Source organism: Struthio camelus, chromosome 1 (genome assembly GCF_040807025.1).
Source record: "Struthio camelus isolate bStrCam1 chromosome 1, bStrCam1.hap1, whole genome shotgun sequence".
NCBI lineage: Eukaryota > Metazoa > Chordata > Aves > Struthioniformes > Struthionidae > Struthio > Struthio camelus.
The window spans coordinates 54,694,948-54,713,766 of record NC_090942.1 but is presented as its reverse complement, the minus strand read 5'-3'; the positions used below and the strand labels follow the sequence as shown (position 1 = coordinate 54,713,766).

At 47.3% G+C, this 18,819-nt stretch overlaps 1 protein-coding gene across 2 annotated transcripts; it reads left to right on the top strand.

Moving 5' to 3' along the window:
* Nucleotides 1-204: 204 nt before the first annotated feature.
* STRA8 (stimulated by retinoic acid 8) lies at nt 205-17,098 on the top strand. 2 transcript variants are annotated; one of them, XM_068939089.1, is made up of 9 exons: nt 205-311; nt 1,344-1,567; nt 3,346-3,421; nt 4,826-4,910; nt 5,306-5,458; nt 8,567-8,849; nt 10,130-10,206; nt 11,884-11,995; nt 15,638-17,098. In XM_068939089.1, exons 2-9 carry the CDS (start codon nt 1,370-1,372, stop codon nt 15,710-15,712), a joined length of 1,059 nt encoding a protein of 352 aa, XP_068795190.1. In that variant the 5' UTR covers nt 205-311; nt 1,344-1,369; the 3' UTR covers nt 15,713-17,098. The 2 variants fall into 2 exon arrangements, with proteins under 2 accessions (XP_068795190.1, XP_068795197.1); XM_068939096.1 differs by having other exon boundaries at nt 234-311; nt 1,364-1,567.
* The last annotated feature ends 1,721 nt before the right edge of the window (nt 17,099-18,819 follow it).

Here is an 18,819-nt window from a genome sequence, read left to right as displayed (position 1 = left end):
CGATTGGCCGCCCACGGGCGCCGGCGGCGCTCTGATTGGCCGCCCGCCACGTGCGGCCCGTGTTGCTGGGCGGGCGGCGGGCAGAGGCGCGCCGGCGGGCTGGGGGGCGCGGGCGCGGGGAGCGGGTCGGACCGGGACCAGAGCCCGGGCCTGGGGCGGAGCGGCACCCCCGGGCCGCCCTCTCCGCCTGGGGAGCCTCGACGCGCGGGGTTCTTGGGCGGCCGCAGTTTTTTACCCGCTGGGGTGTTTTTCCTCCCGGCTGTGGAAGAAAAAGCAGGGGCGGGAGTTACTGCCGTGTAACTCCGCTGCCGGTGGGTAACGGGGGCAGCGGGTCGGGCCTGGGGGCTTCTCCCTCCTCCCCCCCCCCCCTCCGGCTGGCTGCAAGTGCGGGGCAGAAACCCCCTTCTCGCCCGCGCGGGGGTTTCGGACAGGCCGTTTGGGGAGGCGCCGGGGTGGGGCATGTCGCGACTGGAGCCTGTCGCGACCGGAGCCGGTCCCTCCCTGTCAGGTTGCTGGGCGCTTGGGACCGGCGCTGTTAGGCTGGCTGCCGGTCCGTAGAGCATCCTTACTCGTTGGCTTTTAACCACGTATTTACTCAAATCCAGAATGTCGAAAGAGCAAACAGATCAATTCTGTAATGCACTGCAAATACGTATTGCTCGGGGGAATTAATTGACTTTTATGCTGCTTAACAAAGTTTCAGCACTAGCTTTATTGTGTGAGTGCTGCCGAGTGACTATTTAAGTTGTCATATTGCCATTTGTCTGAGGTGTGATGAGTCTCCTTAGTGATTTCAGCAGAAGTTTGGTTGCCCTGCTGACAGCAAAGCACGCTAGGTAGAAAATGATTTCATTAACGTGAAATCCTTCTGCGCCGTACCTTTTAACCGAAAATGGCATTTATGGAGCTACCTCCCTCCCTTGTGCATCCGGTATCTTCCCTTGCCTTGGTGTCACAGTTAATCGGGAAAACAACTATGCTGCTGTAAAGAAGTGTGCCTTTTAGTAACGTCCGTGGGAGCTGAGGGCTCTGAGCCCTTCGCAAAGCTGAGCCCAGGCTGTCTCCTACGGAGCGGGCGTTGCAGGCAAGGGCGTAACAGGAGGGAGGCTTGGCTTGGCTACGGGCGTGCGTCGTGCCCCCCGGTCTACCGCTGGTGCTCGATGGAGCTCTAGTCCGTGCTGATAGATGGCGTTCCTCAGGCAAAGAGTTTAAACTCTGGGATTACCTACCCAAAATGAGCTGGAACGCTCTTGTCTGTCATCTTGCACTTTACTTCTTTGTCCATCCGCTACCCGTGCTGTAGGATTGCTTTTCCTTCACTTATTTTTTTTTTCATTTGGTAGAAATAAATGTTGCGTTGCAGCTTTTGATGGAGACAGCTGACGACTGTAGCAAGCCGTATGTCAGAGCGAGTCCCGGTTTCCTGAAACATCTGCAAGAGCCCGAGCCGGAGCCGCGCGTGGTAAAAAGACGCTTGTCGCAGGCACGCCACCGGGCCAAGCTGGCAGGACTCTTCAACAGCTTGCGGGAAACTGTTTTATCTCAGTCAGACAACTCGGCCTCAAAGGTGCGGAGCAGTGACTGCGTTTGTCTGTTTATCACTATTCCACGTGTGTATGCTTAAAGTTGACTAGCTTTACTGTGATGCGCAGCGTACCTTTAGGGGGGCCGGTGTGTGCATCATCTCACCACGTGCAGTTTCCCTTGGGTGCCTTTTACTTTGCAGCTGTCAGCTCAGCGAGAGCAAATTGCTCACTTTCTCGTCTCGGTGTCAGGGGCTTATCATGTGGCTCGTGTGCACTTTTCCTGTGGGGGTTTTGCTGCTTCTTAATAGCAGTATTTTGGAAACCAATCAAGGAATCCCATGATGAAAGTAGCGTGATTTCGCAGCTTTTTGCTATGAAATCAAAACTGGTGAGTTTAGGGGCAGAAGTTGCAGGGAATAATTTATTCAGCGTTATGAGTTGCACTTTGTCTTGGAGACAGTCTGGAAAAACAAGCCAGGAAAAAGAAACCCAACAACCAGTACCGTTTACTGCACTTTGCTAAACTAAGAAGCTATTTAACCAAAAGAGATACTGTTTGTAAAGGTGAAATTGGCCTGAAATGCTACTGAAAAGACGGATGTTACTGTAATCGGGGCGGAGGAATAAGCATCAGGAGTGCTTTTATTCTTGAGTCTGCCACCAGTTCATTTAGTGAGATTAATAACTTTCAGTTTTCCAGTTTGTAAGATGGAGAAGGTAATGACCGTTTCAGACAGGGATCCTCTTTGTGAAGTGCTCTGAGCTTCTAAGGGTGCAAAATGCTGCTGCCCAGGGCCTGTGCCTGCTGAGCCCCTTCCCTCTAGTGCAGTTTGAGGCAAGAGCTCCGCTTGCCCAGCTCTGAACAAGATGCGAGCTAAGCTGAAGTCAGCATGATCTCGGGGACCGAGACAAAACAAATGCTTGTTTTGTCTAATCTAAGGGGGCTCTGTTCACTTTCCAGTTCTTTCCACAGTGGGCTTCTGAGTTTTCGTAGTATTTTGGTAAGTCCCACTGCTTTATTCCTAGTCAGAAGGTGCTCTCTTTCATAGTGTCATGGTGCCCATCACAGACGTTCTGGGGCTGAGGAAGATCAATATCTTCAAGAGCCCGAATACCAAAGCTCACACCTAATCCTGGTGCCTAATGCCCAGCTAATGCATCCAGTGTGGAAGCTGTGCAGGGTAGACCTCCTGTCTAAGGTGACCGCGGCTGGACCCAACAATCGTGTCAATCTTGAAGTATTTTTGAGTTGCGTATGTTTAAGTGCACTGGCCAAATGTTCTCGGTTATGCCTGCTATAGATGATGAAGGGGTGACGCGTAGCACGGTGAAGTTGCTCCCGTTTGCGTCAGTGCAGCGGAGAGCAGAACGTGGCAGAGGCTTCTCCTAGCACAATTCTCACGGGAAATGATTAGTAAAGTCTTATGCCTGGTGTCGGTAGACATCCATCAAGACTTCACAGCGTGGCATTTCTGGACATGCTCCAATGAGAAGAAAACGATCCAAACAAGAACAGTTGCTTATGAAAGAAGATCAGTGTTAAGCAGCAAATGGCTGTGTGACTGGGTGTTATGTGTACGTATTATATAATATATATCCTAATATTTATAGTCTGCATTTAAGTTTGTTCTGATATTAGTTCTTTCCCTTTTTTCATGTGGATAAAGGTAGCTGGTGAAACAACACGGTTGTTTTCACGGAGGCTTTGAGATAAGTGAAGGTCAGAATGAAGGAAAGCGTAGAAAACAACCAAGGCATGTTAAAACATGAATCCAGTCAGAGCAGAGAGCAATCAGTTCTGATTTCTTTTTATGTTTAGTGTCAGGTTTTGCGTAAGGCTAAGAATTATATCCAGGAGCTGGAGCAAACCCTGGGCTCTTTGCTGAAGATGAAAGGTACCGTATGCAAGTATTTGCCTTGCACAGTTTGCTTGGACTTAACTATTTTATTTATTTGTTAAATAGAGACAGCTGGGAGCGCACTGAGCCTAGTGAAGCATTAGAGCCAGCCGTGGCTTTAGCTGCAGCCCTAAGCAAGGGAGAGCACAAAAGTCTTATCAACCCGCAAAGCACCGTACCCCAGAAATACCCCTCTGGCTCTCAACCCTTCTTACCCCCTGCCCAGCCCGGTCCGGGTCGGGGAAGGAAAGCAGCAATGTCTGCTGTCCCGCGCCCAGGCTGCAGGCTCGTCGCCCTGCTGCCGATTCGCCTCCGCCGGCTCCTGCCCGGCCGGGCCGCGGTGCCGGGCGCAGCCGAGTCGCAGCGGCCACGAGCGTCCGGCGCGGTGAGTCGAGCCCAGGCGGCGTCGAGGCGGGGACCATCCGGTGCCCGTTTGAGGCAGAGGAGAAGGACAGAAGGTCCGCTGAGGGTTTCCTCGCAAAAGCGTGGGAAGCGGGAACCTCTAGTTATGAATATAGAGGCTGTGTTTTTGTTTGCTTCCAGCTTGGTGGGTCGCCTTGGCGCGCTCCCGCGACGCCGTGCGTCCCGGCCGTCTGGTCCGCGCGGCAGCGGCTGGGGCAGCTCCCGCTGCCTGGCTTCCTGCAGCCGCCAGCGTGCCCGCTGACGCTGGCCACGGCCTGCCGGGGCAGAATGAGGGCTGGGAGTCCATGCCCTAGGGACTCGGGGCATGTTTTTATGTCTCTTCAGTATCCAAAATACTGTCACCTTTAGGGGAAAAAAAAAAAGTGCTCTTTATGTAACTTGCACCTCAAATAATTGGCATCGATTGAAAATCCCGGTGCTTGAGATGAGCCAGCTCGTCTGAACCCGCACCCTCAGATAACCTGTGAAAAGCAGTGAGCGGTAGAGCGAGTAGTTTGACAAGAGAGAGGAGGTTTGAAGCGGTCGCAAGCAGCGGGGCTGGTTAAGGAGAGTTTTGAGGTAAACGTCCCCCTTGCAGATACGTGTAACCCATACCGCTTCTGAACCCCGGAGGCTGGTTGTCTGGGGTGTTGACGTGCAGCTTGCTGGCTGTACGGCAATCACAAAGTACTCTGTTGACTGGTACTTGCCCGGGCTGTGATTTGCCTGTTTTCACCGTTGGTTTTTCCTCTCAGACCAACGTTACAAAGGGAGCAGTGATACTAAGTCCCACAGTGCTCATCAGCTCCCGACCATGCTAGCTGCCTTGTAGGAGAGGCTGAAGTGTCTGGTCTCGCGTCATTTTTGCCTAATCAAAGCTCTGGCTCGTGACAGTGAAGGACCAGTTGTCAGAATTGCTCTGTTTGACGGGGACGGGTTGGGGGTGAGAGGGAAGCCAGGCGCTCCCCTGACGTGACGGCCACCTTTCTGCTGCGACAGAGTCCTTCAGCCTGGAGGATGGGAGCCCGTCCAGCTTGGAGGAAGTCAGGGAGGAGTATGTCAAGAGGCACTTCAGCAATCACAGGTAAAGACTTGTACCGAGCAGAGAAAGATGATAATACTTTACACCTGCTCCCAGCATCTCTGCAGCGCTCTGTCCGAGTTACTGAATTCCCATGCAGAGGCCTGTCATGAGGGAAAGATGAAGAGGTTTCACCCAGACCTCTGTAATCCCACTCAGTGCATGAACGCTCTATGCATTTCTTGGTCTCATTTTCAGTCGGTGCTTATATTTCCTTTCCTTCCTGCGTAGCTCATTTCCACCAAGGAGTTCTCATTTGCATGCAAAGCAAAAGGAGGCGAGCGAAAAGGCCTACTTGGGAAGGGTGGCCCTGGACTTCACAGTGGCCGTGACTAGGGGCCTTATTAATCCCGTGGAGAATTAACTTTTTTTTTTTTTTTCCTGTGTGTTCTTTCCAGCACTGCATCACCCTCAGAAACCATGAGTGAGAGTGGCTCTACAGTCTGGTGTTTGATTCAAGAGCATGAAAAAAACACAGCGGAAGAAGATGCGAAGACGGGACTTATGCAGTCCCCGGCCACTTTGTCCCCTGATCTGGTGGAATTTGAACGGTAGGTGCCCCCTTGGTTGCCTTTGTTTGTTTGTTTGCGTTACGACTGTGCACCCCATCTCTGCTGTACGTGCAGCCTTGCTGGAGCCTGCCTTGCCGTGCAGAAGCCTCAAGCCGGCAACCTTGGGTGCTGCTGTTGGGGGAGCTGAGCACCTCCCGAGTCCCTCGTCCATGGCTGGCACGCAAGTGGGCTCCCAACATCGTGGCAGCTCCCAGCTCTACAGCCCTTGGAGAATCCCTGAGGATTTTCCATGCATCCTTAAGAAAGAGATAAAACTTTCATTCAAGTGTGTCAGTCCCCATGTGGCCATGCTTTCCAACTGTTCAGGTGGCTTGCAGAATAAGATGCAACATACTTGCTGACCGTGGTGTAAGGGGCAAGCTCAAGTAGAGTGGGGGTGTATTCGTTGATCATGATTTATCCAGCGGCATGTCCCTGTGTATTTGTGGTATCAGTACTGCTGTCAAGCAATGGGATCGTGTTTCAGGAGGGTAGGAGTTGCTGCACCAGATCAAATGCACACGTGGGAAGGTGTACGTGTTCAGGGGGAGGTAGGCAGGTGTGGGCAGATGCCTTCCTCACAATGATGTTCATCCTGCCTCTAGCTGATGTTGGCACGAGCAGCTTGAGTGCTGATGTCCCATACAGAGTTAGGTCCTCAACAGCTTGGAGTACTTCCGCATTCCATAGGATCTCAGCAGGGTACGGCTGGAAGGAACAAGGGAAGATCATGTAGCCTTCAGCCTGCACTCCGCAGAAGAGGGGTGGTCTGGAAGACATCAGGAGGCACTCCTCAAAATGACTGCAACACAGGGAGGGAAGAAGGGAACCTGATCACTTACATATGCGTTCCCACAGCAAGAAGGTGCGAGACCCTTGGGATCAGCTCCTAAATGCCTGATGCAGGAGCTAAGAATCAAAGACCAGAGTTCTGTTGTCAATGATCTGTGTATTTTAATCTGGGATTATAATGGTAAAATTCCTTTTTTTTTTTTTTCCAAAGTTACTCATATCTTAAGACTAAGTACATTTTTTGTTACATTATTCCCCTTGCTGTCAGACAGCGCTAGGAAGTACTTTGGGGTCATGGATGCTTTTCAAAAAGGCTGAATAATCATGTCATTGTAAAGGTTTAAGAAACAGCGACTCATCTAATCTATTCCATACCATCAGGCAGAGTCACGTTTACCCCAGTCATCTAGGCAGACGTTTGGCTAATTTGTGTTCAGACCATCCAGTGCAGGAGACTCCACAGCTGGAGCTGGCACCCTCTTCCAGAGCTGATTCACCACCTTAAAGAAAAACTTCTGCAGTTCCTTTTTCTCTTTTGAGCTGAGCTGGTGCTTTTTATGAAATTCCCTTGGATTATTGAGTGTTTCATCAAGATGAGACTGCAGCTGTGCCAGCAGATGGCACCAGCCTACCACTCACTGTTCCTGCTCTTGCTTCTGTGAGAACAGAGATGTCTGTAGTAAGGTGTCATTTACAAGACCTTGAAATGTGCTGAATCAAGATTTTCTGGGGGAAGTAAGCTCTATTTCATCAATGACTGCACAACAGAGCCATAAACTCCTGTGTTCTTCTTCTTCGCTGACAAGATAGACCCATGCCCTTGCCATGTTTTGTGGACTCTGGCATTTACCCTACAGTTTTATGGCACACTGCAGTTGCTTTATAGCTAATCCTTCTTGCTAAACAATCTTTGGTAACAGGCACAAAACAGCAAGGACTACCCAGCAAAGAAAACAACAGCCTCTCAGTGATAGTCTAATCACATTATCTGGGCAGCATCAGAAACGTGCTGGACTTTGAAGAACCGTGTATTTCCACGTCCTGCACAAGGTGCCCCAGTGAGAGGGCTGCTCAGTACTCTCCCCTGTGCAAAATGTGGCTGCCTCTTACCAGCTGGGAAGGAAATTGATGGGTCATGGTTCAAGCTTAATTTATTTTGCAGAGCAGTCTAGCGGTAATTCATGTTCTTCTGTTTGAGAAACTCCACATCCTTCATTTGGAGCTGGACTCGGAATCCTTGGTGAGCATCATAGCTTAAATGAGAGCGCTACTCCCCTTCTGGATATTTTTGTCTCCAGGAATGGTGGCAAAACCTTCAGGGCATGGAAATAGAAGGGTAAACATGTTTATGCTTGCATGTGGGATTACTTTAAGACTTCCAATATTGGTTTATTAAATATTAAAAATTAAAGACTGGACAGTTTTGACTTATTTTTTCACGCAGAACTCTTCGGTTAACCAGGAAATGTGCTCGTTTGGGACATCTTTCAAGGAATCATTTTGAGCTCAAACGCAGTGACAATGACATCTGCTTATAGAACTTTGCCTCATATTCCTTTAGACTTGTTCTTTTCATCTGAGAAGCTCTAAGCATTTAGTACACTTTAAGTAGCGTTCAGTGCTGCTTTCTAAAGTAGACATTATTATCCCTGGTTCAGTGTGTCAGAAGCAGCAGGCTGGTTCTGTGGTTTAGTCACCAGATTAAAATTAAGACATTTTTATGTTCAGTTGCCGGGTTCACTACAGACCTCACACAAGTCAGTCTTAGGGACATGGTTCCTCAGATGTAATATGGAGGAAATTGAGCTCCCACGCTTACTCAAGCAGAGCTTTCAGGCCTGGGGTAGTCTTCCTCTCAGTATGTGCAATACCTAATACATCAGGGTCCTGGCCTTGGCCAAGGCTTTTAAGTGTAGTGCAATACCAATAAAAGTACCAAAAAAAAAAAAAAAGGATTTACAGTGTAAGAGCCTCACGATCCAAAGACAAGCAAGCACTCAAAACATATGAAATGCCAGGACGAGGTTTGCCTTTGCAACAAGTAGAGCCAGGAGCTGCCTGGAGCTTCGGTTGTGAGGCAATCCTGCTGAAGCTCTGGCTGCAGCCTGCCTTTTGCAGATGAAATCTTGGCAGTCCAGAGCGGCTAAGATCTTCAGGCGGCATTGGGCAACCTTCATTAATCGTATGAAGTCTGGGAGGGGGGAGTCAGTGAAGCAGTTATGAATCAGAGCTGCTCCCTGGTCCCATGCTGCTCTCCGGTAGCTAACTGCATCATAGCCTGCTCTTAAAGAGATGCACCTTCTCCTTTCATTACAGGTATCTGTATTTTTATAAGCAGACAGTAGACCTGCTGATAGAGCATGGGATTGTTTGCACTGAAGAGGTGCCTCTTCCTGTGGTCTCCACGGCTATTTCCCACCTCTGGCAAGAACTTTCCGAAGAAAGGAGGGACAGCATCTTGCAGTACTGCAGTCAGAGAGATTTCCTCCTGGATCCCCAGGCTCCCTGCCAAGAGCCTGCGTGCGCCGGAGGCAGCGTGAGGGACAGCCGAGGTAACAGTGAGGAAGCCAGTGGTTCCTTGGTCTCCACACAGGAGGAAGTAAGTGCTCAATAATACAGCCCGACTGCCTCTGAAGCTCCAAGCCTTGAGAGGAGCTAATTGGCTGTGCAGCTTTTAATTGGAGACCTACAGTCATTGTAATTAAGCCTGCCTACGACCACTTGAATGCATAAATGGAGACTGTAAGCAGTCTTTGAATAAACGTCTGCATTGAATTCTCTTTCAATAAGATACGTAGCAAGCTGTAAGCAGGCAGTGCCAGGAGTCCTGCTAATCTCCGTTGACCTGTAGCATTTCTGTGCTAAGTAACAGTTAAATTTGCTCTAAATAACGCCGGGGGAGGGAGCAAGAGCAAGGATTATACGGTTACCGTTCTCTGTGAACTCTGCAAGGAGCACAGATGGGCTAAACCCGGGAGGAATACCCAGTTTCCTAAGGCCTGCCCTTTTTTCAATCAAAGCGCTTTGTAACAAAGTGAGAATGTTTGTAGACCAGCTCCAGTGGTACAGGGTGAATGACTGCCCGTTCCAGGCATCCCTGCAGAGCCAAGAGCCAGTGACTCAGTAGTTCAGGGCATTCGTTAAAATGAGATTAAGCAAGAGGTAACTCGCTGCAAACTGTTTTTGAAGCGCTGATTACCTAAGCGACTAGCTGCTCAAAGGTCTATGGGTAATCTTTACTTTTTGGGGGGGGCAAGGGGAAGTCCACCTTTAGCATATAAGTAAATTGCATTGGCAAGTTCTTACTGAGTCACAGGACGCTTAGGCAATTCATGTTGCTGACCTACTTGGGAAATGTCATGGAGATGTTGCATGTGCGGTACTTTCTGGCACAGAAAACTGTATGAACTACGTTTTGATGGAGTGGATTAATCAGTTTATGTGTCTGTAACACGAAGCATCCAAACTCCGTCATACGGCAAGTCGCACACTGGAGTCAGGTGTGCTAAGAGGGGCTTGTACAGCTGAGATCTGCAGCTCTAAACAGCAGTCACAGCCTGCAGTCAAGGCTGGGAAGCACTGGTATAGTCCGTGTTTTTTACTGATGTTTTGGGAGATTGTAATGTAAGCCTAATTGCTAAAGGCTGACACACGGGCCTAAGGGAACGGACTAATCTTGTGCTCTCGGTCCTGAAATATTGTTATATTCATTATTCCTGTCTCCCCAAAACTCTGTTGGTTTACTCTGAGAGTAAACATGTCTGTTAAATGGAAAAAAAGAATTTCATATTTTTGAAGACTTAATTACTAAAAATTATAGCCTAGGTAAAACTCTGAAGTGGCTGGATATGTTGACATCTGAAGTGTTTTCTTTGGTAGGTAATGTTTGAAGATGCATTTGATGTTGCTTCTGGTTTCCTTGACAGAAATGAGACTCAGGGAATGTCTAGTCAGAGGTAAATTTATAAGCGCACCCCTTCTGCTAGATAGCGTACACACCCTTTGGAGCAAGTCAATAGACTAACTTCCTTTTTTGTGCCTACTTTTCGTAAATGGTTAAAATAGAAGCCTCCAGCCATTGGGCTCACAATAATGCTGTCTCTTAAGGTGTAAAAGTGAAACGATTTATAGGCATTTACAGCAGAACAAGGAAGAATCGCTTACTAAGAGTGCCCATTCGGTTCCGGATAACAGTGGGGCCAGCTGATTTTCTTCACTGCTCCTCATAGCTTTCTCTCTTGTCAGATTGCAAGGTTTGCAATGTTTGTCTGTTCTCTCTTTTACTTGACAGGACTACGAGGACCATAACGCATTTCCTGGATGAGTCAGCTAACTGTGAACTGTACTCTTATTTAATGAGACAGAAATAATCATTTTGGGTTTTTGTTTTGTTTTGTTTTGTTTTAACATTGCCTCCCTTACTTTTTTCAAGTACCCTAATTCAATCACAAGGAGTTGATCTAGCTGAAGTGTGGTTGACCGGAACAGTAACATCGAAGAAACACGAGATTAAATAATAACATCTCTTTCCTCTGCAGGTCAGAACACAGTTCCCTAAGAGAGAACATGTCAGATACAAAACTGGCACTGCATTTGATTTTGCCAGTAGACCGGAGAAAGACAAGGGTTGTTTTCCTCAAGAGGAAAATCGCATTATGACTCATGTCTTGTGTATTCTCATTTGCTTGTTAGATTTGGTTAGGAATTTTTTTCTTTGCAAAGTGTTTTAAATCTCTCTTTTTAGATGCCGTTTTCTACATATTTTTTCCATTTCAGAGGGCTCTTTAGTATGAATTTTATTCTCCCTTTTACCGCCACTCCACTTTGCACTTCCAGAACAGCATGAATGGAAATAAGGTTGTTTGGGCTGTTGATCAGAATACACTTGAATACACAATAAAGCTTAACAAGACACAAACCCATTAAATAACGTTGATCGTTTAAATTGCGATTAAATAACATTGTTTGCTTTTGAAATAAGAAAAAAACGTTCCTTAATGCTGCAATTTCTTGCTGTCATCTTTGCAATTTGGAGATTAGCATCCAAAAATCCAGTGTATGTCCCAAATTAGATTAGTATTTCAGTAGGCAACACTTATCCTGTCTCCTCCTTTTTCTCTCACTCCAAGCCTTGTAATTCAGGGCAGAGGTGCATGGGCAGAACTTTGTAAGATCCCAGGGAGAGTATCCTGAGTACAAAGCTGCCTGTGCTAGCTAATGTTTTGGACACTTCCATTGCCACATAGTTGTTGCATTTGCTCAAAAATTTGACAACAGAAGTCAAAGCTGTTCCTCTGAACAACCCTGCAAAATACTTTACCAAATAACCACTGTTGCTCTCGATTATAACGAATGCATACTTTTCCCTGGAACAGTGTGATTCTATCAGTGGATTTCTTTGTTGTGATGATGGTTTCTTGTATTGCAGTTCTCTGCTCTTAAGTATCTTCCTTGCATTTGTTAGACAGTATCTCCTCCACCCCTCCTTGTCTTGTTGAGCTGTTGCCTTTAATATCAGATTCATCTGGAAAACAATCTAAATCTTTTTTGATCTGTAAGTAAAACGTTGAAGAGAAAAAGGAAGAGAAAAGACAGTACAGAAAATTAAATATAATTTGTGGTTCCATTTTTAGTTCAGCATTTGGAAGCTGCACTTCTGAAAATCCAGAGGATCACCACAGACTCTATCTGCAGATCATTGACTTCCTAAAAAGCCTTTTCTTTGCTAATACGCCGTTTTGTCAGGTAAGTTTTGCCAAAAGATTCCTTATAGGAGGAGCAGCATACTCCTCTCGTTGTTAGAAAGGGATTTCTTTTCTCTGCACTTTTCTTCTTATTCCCCAGCATCATTAAAACAAGAACTTGCTGGGGTTCGTTACTTCAGATGTGCCATTCTGAAGTTCAGTGGCATTGACTATGTAAGAAGCAAGGTTTGAGGGATTATTATTAATGTAAAGTATTATTCCAAATGGCAATGACACGAGGAAAACTTTTTGTTATTCTTTGCATAAAGTTTCTATGTGGAAAAGCTTCAGTGATCTCATTGGAGGCAGGCAAATCAGTGCCTGCTCAGTTTGCTGTTCTCCATTACGCACCAGCTGCTGATCTGAGCTCAGCTGGACCACCTTGTTCTTTGTCCTGGTGCCAGGCTCCTGGGACCTCTGCTCAAAGGCCTCAAGGGTTCTCAGAGGAGCTGATAAGCAGCTGCTGGGCTGCCTCTTACCCTAAGCCTACTGTTGCAGGTTCACTGTGCCAGAAGCCATTTTATTTGCAGTGTTCTTCCTCCCTTTCTCACTCTAGTGCCAGAGAGGGAGCTGAGAACTTGCACAGGGTTAGAGGACCAAAAGGGAGAGATCCTTCAGCAAAAGGATGTTTGTTTGAGCTGAGAGTCAACTGTACCTCTACAGTGGCCACTGTTTTTCTGCTTGCTGTTATTGCCTAGCTTCTGCCACTCTCTGCTGCTTGAGCAGGTGCTCTGTTGAAGGAAATAGTGATGAGGGGAAATGAGACAGAAAATACAATAGAGACTATTATCGCACCACTGTCTGTATCACATAATGACTGCTGTTTGCCATTTGGGTCCCACCAGGTCAGAGAGACAGTAGCGCTAGAGAGATGCAGAGAATGACGGGAAACACAACAAAAAGCATTAAACAGGAACAGCTAGAGTAAGACTCTTCAGCATGGAAAAAAAGAAGGACTTGGGGGGTAGTATGAGAGAGTTGTGTAAAATACTAAGTGGTGCAGAGATAGTAAACGTAGCATGCTTTAGATAGCTTCTAAAAACAGAACTAGAAAGGACCCAGTGAAATGAACAGGCAGCACATTAAAAATACTTCTTCATGGAAATTTTCAGGTTTAACTTGAGGAATTCTTTTGCCGGATGGTGCAAGAGAGATTGAAAGGTTCAAAAAGGGATTAGAACAATTCCTGGATGATTAATCCATTGCTGGCTAATAAACTTGAAGGTCTAGATACGATTTCACATTCAGAGGGTCCACCACAGATTGCCAGCAAATACTATCAGACAGAGCACGCTACACACACAATTCTTGCACTTTTTATTTAAACATCACTCCTGGCTGTTATCAGAGACCAGGTCCTGAGCTACGCAGCCCTGTGGTCTGTGGGTGGCTATGTTCTGCTTGAGAAGAGGTCTTCCCATGTTTATGTAAATCACCATGAACTAAGGCTGGCTATAAAAGAAAGAACAGCTTTATGCAAGACTCAGTGTTTTCTGGTTTTAAATGTCGTTTGTGAATGTCGTGCCCAGCAGCATTCGGCACTCCCAGTTTGTCCTTCCTCTTGGTGCTGCGCTGGTGTGTGTGAGCCCAAGTCCATCTCACAGTTCCCAGGCCAGATGATGTGAGAAGAGGTTGTGTCTTTCAAGCTTTAAAGAGGGATCTTTGGAACAGGACTAAGAGAATAAGAATGATGGGAAGATGTGCAGCAGGGGGAAAAGCTGAGAATACTGCAGATCGGCAGTTTGACTGAGCTTTTGTGGATCCAAAAGGAAACAAAAGGCTATGTACACTTTTATTATGCAGGAATTTTGAGTTGTCTGTGATAACAGAAGACAGGGAGTATGAGCAAAAATCACCCAGGCTAGAGAGTACTGATAATGTGAAGGTCACAATCTGTTTTGGTTTAGATAATTTCAGTACAGCACATCTGGAGAGCTCTTCCAAGAGGCAAAAAAAAAAAAAAAAAAAGCCTACTGACAAAATTCACTTGTTTTGAGGACAGAAATTCAGCGCCATCTCACAGCAAACAGATTTAGGCAGTCATGGAAGTGGCTGCAGAGTGGGGCTAGGAGACATCTCAGCTAGCTTGAAATATGCTAACTCGGGCAGCAGCAGAGAGCTCAGTGTAGGCTACGCAACTTGTCCCAGTAATTGGGTTATACAGAGCACCGGACTCCTGTTCTTGGCCAGGATCAGAGCCCCTCCTGCTACCTGGACACTAGCTCTGGGGTCTTTACGTTGCGCTGGTGTAACTGAATCCCAGCAGACTGTTCTTCCCCTGATACGGTACCCCTGCCGGTGCTGTGCTAGCCCAGGAGTTTGCGCAGTGCTGGGGGCATAAAACATCCCAAGGGTAAAGTGATGTCCTGGTGCGCTGTGCACGCATCTTGTAGAAGACACAGAGGTGGGTGGTGGATACAATAGTAAGGCAAGGCATGCGATGTGTACTTCACTGAAATATGAAAGGCCACCTGTGGTCTCCTTTCCCTCAGCAGAGCTGATGAGGTGATAGGTTTTATTGCTAGTCAGTACATGCCAGTTCTCTGTTCTGCCATTTCCAGTTAACTGTCTGGGTACAAGGTGCTATTGCTGGATTGTGTGCATTTACCATTTCATTGGCACAGACCCACCGAGTGCAGCTCCGTCTGAGCTGCTGCTCTCAAAGCTGCCAGGGCCGTACACCCCTCTGGTTCTTTCTCAGTTCTTCTTGAGAAAGAACTGCACAAGAGGAGGGAAGAAATCATTTGCACAGGGAATGGGAGGACTCTTAAATAGGCAGTGACCCAAAAGTGAGAACAGGAGCATGGAAGTTACATGGTAGAAAAATATTTCTGAGCATGAGATCAGTTAAGCAATTGGGTCATTTGTCCAGAGTTGTTATCTTGAGGCCACATCATAAGAGATGCTTAGAAGCAAAGGCAGTAAAGCATTAATTTAGAGTGAGGCCCAGATTTTCAAAAGTATCTAAGTGAAAGTCAGTATTTTTTTTCTAAATTGTACTGAGTATCTCTGCATCTTCAAATACACACTTCCTTTTAAAAAATAGGATTTTAGATGAGTCATGTTGCAAGCAAGTGGGATTTAGTGCTCCATAAGCTACATATTTTTTTTAAAAAGCACCAATTTTCAAAAGCAATCTTACCCTGGAGAGTCTTGCATCAATGCAGAAGTTGGACTAGATGGACTGCAGAGATAAACTCTTTCATCTCCTAGACTTTGATTTCTCGAGAGCCACTTATTCTCTCTAAGCTGGTCAAAGAGAAGCCCATTTTTTTCTGTTGCTAAAAGAGCAGCAAAGCCTGAAGTCAGTGTAAGTTAAGGGCTCTGGGAAGTGCTTGTGTCTTCAGAGCCTGTTATGTGACCCTATTGCTACGGCAGTCAATAATATCCGTCCAAATGACATGAATTGAAACGGGATGGAGCACTATGATTTTAGAAAGAAATTTGTTGAAAAATTGAGCCATTCTTCATCAGGTGCCTCAGGCAGTTGACTGACCAGTGCTGGTTGCTGATTCAGAGAGCGGGGAGGGCTTGTGGCTCATTAGCAGACACACGCCAGTGCTGACCAAACCAGCAACTCTCTATTTAAAACACAACTAACTCTCGTGGTTTTTAACTCTCCTTGGGTTTGGGCTGTTTTCAGGAAGAAGCTCTTCAGTTCGACTATGAGACCGTGATGCTGAGATGCACTGAGACCTTCGATGATGAAGATTTGTAAATAGTACCTGTTTGCTGATGTTTTGCTGAGCATTGCTGGGTACACCCGACATGAAGAGACTGCGCCTCTTTCGGTGGAATGCCCCTCCAAGGGAGCGTAGAGGCACTGTTGAAGTGATTTGTTGCTGTTGACTTCCCTCATCAGTGCTTCTTGATATATCAGTTGAGTAATTTATACGTTTAAAAGTTCTAGGTTTTAGATTATTTATAAAATCGTAACAAAGAGATTTTTTTTTTTGTCTATTGCTTTTTAATGCTTAACCTCGTTTCACAAGTAAACTGAAGCATGTACAGATAGGTGACTTTTTCAGCTCTTACCGCTTATGCTAGGCAATAGACCACATCAGTGACATCCTGCACAGTCCCCTAACATGCAGGTCTCAAACCGTGACCTGCAAAACTCACAAAGTGCTTCCCAGTGACTCCTTTCTTGTACAACTTTTCAGCTCGGGTTGGCAGTGAAAGAGGGATTTCCTCCCTTCCAGACAGGCACAGAGAGGGACACAAGTTCCTTCCATCTTCTTTACGAGAATTACAGCAGTGGCCACCTACTCTCAAGTTGCCAAGAGAAGTGAAGGCACCTTAATAAATTTCAGAGTATTTACTTTTACAAAGTGTGTAAACCTGAGCAAGGGCCAAGCCCCCCTGTGCTCTCGTGCCACATCCTATTCTTTGATGCGTAGTGCTGCTCAGATGGTGTCTAGGAATTAAAAACCCTATGAAGATAAAGAAGTTCCTTGACATCTCTGAGCTATCTTTAGAGGCACTCTGCAAGCACAGACGGATGGTCATGCTGACAACTGTCACAAACATGGGGACTGGCATCGAAGTGCAAAGGGGGGATATTTCCTATGAAGGACCACCTGCCCATGGAGCTGAGGCTGTGGTAGCACTCCCAAAGGGGTGTTTCCCAAGCTCTTGTGTTTTTTTTTTTGCAGGAGGTCCCCCTACTTTGCAGATTCTGTTTGGGTTTAAGAGCCCCCCCCCCCCCAGGAGTTCTCCAACCTCACTTTTCCCTGGCCTCCTGGCGCACTTCATGTGTGCAGGCTGCTACCCCTTTGAGGCTTGAGGACATGAGGAGGCTGGATCTCCTGCCTCCTCTTCTGCCTGTCGCTCCCAATGTATTAGGCACATCCATTCCCTGGACAGTTTGGGTCTGGGGACACATGCTGGTTGAAAGAGATGGGCAGACTTTCCCAGTTAGTCCAAGGTCAAACCGTTCTTTGCTTTAGCTCGTACAGATGTACCTAGAGTAGTAAGTGTTTTCTTTAAGTATCCTGCCTGTGTTTTTTTAATCCTTCTGTAATTTGGGGGGAGGGAGGAGGGGGGTGCATTAATTTTTCACAGGGTCCTAGCTACTTTCACTAAAGCTTATAGCTTCTCTTTCAAATACTGCAGACCCTTTCATTCCTTGCCCTAGTCCTTGCCTCGTCATGCCAGCAAACGCAGGACAGACTCGGGTAATCTCAGATCCATTTGCCGCGTGTCCTGTGAGCCGTTTGGTTACATCAGTGTCGCTCACCGGGACTCCGGCTTAAATACCGCATCAGCTGAGGTCAAACTTGGCAAAACTGGCTCGTACTGTAGGCACGCCGTGCGCGTAGAGGATGATCAAGGATTAACAACCTTTTTAATGTGGGCTTCATGCCCGCCCTTTTGAAGGCCAGCCCAGCAGCACATTCCCCTTTCAGAAGGCGTTTACAGCCTGCCGCAGGAGGCCACTTTAAGCGGACATCATAAGCTATGTAGATGCAGTCCCTCGATTGCCAACATGGGAGCCCCTAGTGCTTTGCAAGCATAGCATCGGTCAGCCCACGTCTCCCTGTTGGAAAGCCGGGAAAATGAGCTGCTGATGAGAGTTTCTGGAGCCAGTGCAACTAGGTACAGTGCAACTACTTGCCAGTAGCTGCCTGCCTCGGTACAGCATGACAGCCCCACACCGGGCTGCCCGCTGGCTGAAGCAGTAACCGCAGGCAACGCACTTGGTGGGGAGCTCGCTGCTTCCCAGGCAATCCTGAGTTTTACACCTGAGGACCTTCTGGTTTGCCTTCATTTTCATGAAGCAGCAGACAAACAGAAGCCGCGTCACTGCGCTGCAAAGCCAAAGCTGCCTCCAAACCCCAAGTGGCCGAACGCAGCCGAGGATGAGGAGTGGGGGCCCTGCAGCCTAACCCCTACCTGCTTCACTTTTTAAAAAAGTGGAAATTTCTCCCAAGGCAAATAAAAGGATTTTCTTTACATATAACAAACACGCCAAAGAGAAAGTTTTGGAGGGCCTTTAAAGAGCCTGGGCTTGAAACCGGGACTTTCACAGCTTCTGAAAACTTCCTCTAGGCTTTAACACACCACACCAGCGCGGTTCCCCCATGGCCATCTGTCCCTTCTGGGCTGTGGTAATGGATCAGCCTCCAGCGAGGATTCGTCCCCCCGTGTGCAAGGCGCTGTAAAGCCATGCCTAGCTCTGCTCTGGGGAGCTCGTGAGCCACATGCAAGCAGGGACGCGGGAACATAGCAGCAGGCTGGAAGCACGAGATGACAGCGGAGCAGATGAGCAATGGTCCCGTCCATATGGTGGGAACAAAAAAAACCGATTGAGGATGGATTTTTATAGGAAACCCATGTCAAATTTTCTTCCTAACAGATCTAAAACCAAATATAAACCTGGCTCTTGCCAGCATCCTACCACGTCTTACGAGGAGAAACAAGAAATGGCTGCAGCCTCCACAGACTGACACAGAGCCAGTAAAAACACTGAGGTTCCCCACCCATGCTTCCCACCTTGTTTTTGCCATATGGGGATCCCAGCCACAGTGTTGAAGGGAAGTCTCAACATGGAAGACAGAGCATCTGAAGGCTACATAATATAGCAGTTTTCACCCATTTCTTGGTCATATACTTCATTCATCAACTGCTGTATCCTATTCTCCAAACCAACTCTCCATCAGAGAGGCTGTGGATCTCCATCTTTGGAGACAGTCATAGCTCAACTGGATAAGTCCCTGAGCAACCTATCTAACCAGACCTGCTCTGAGCAAGGGCTTGCCCAGATGACCATCAAAGGTCCCTTCCAACCTGAGTTATTCTGTGATTCTGGTAATACTACCTGGC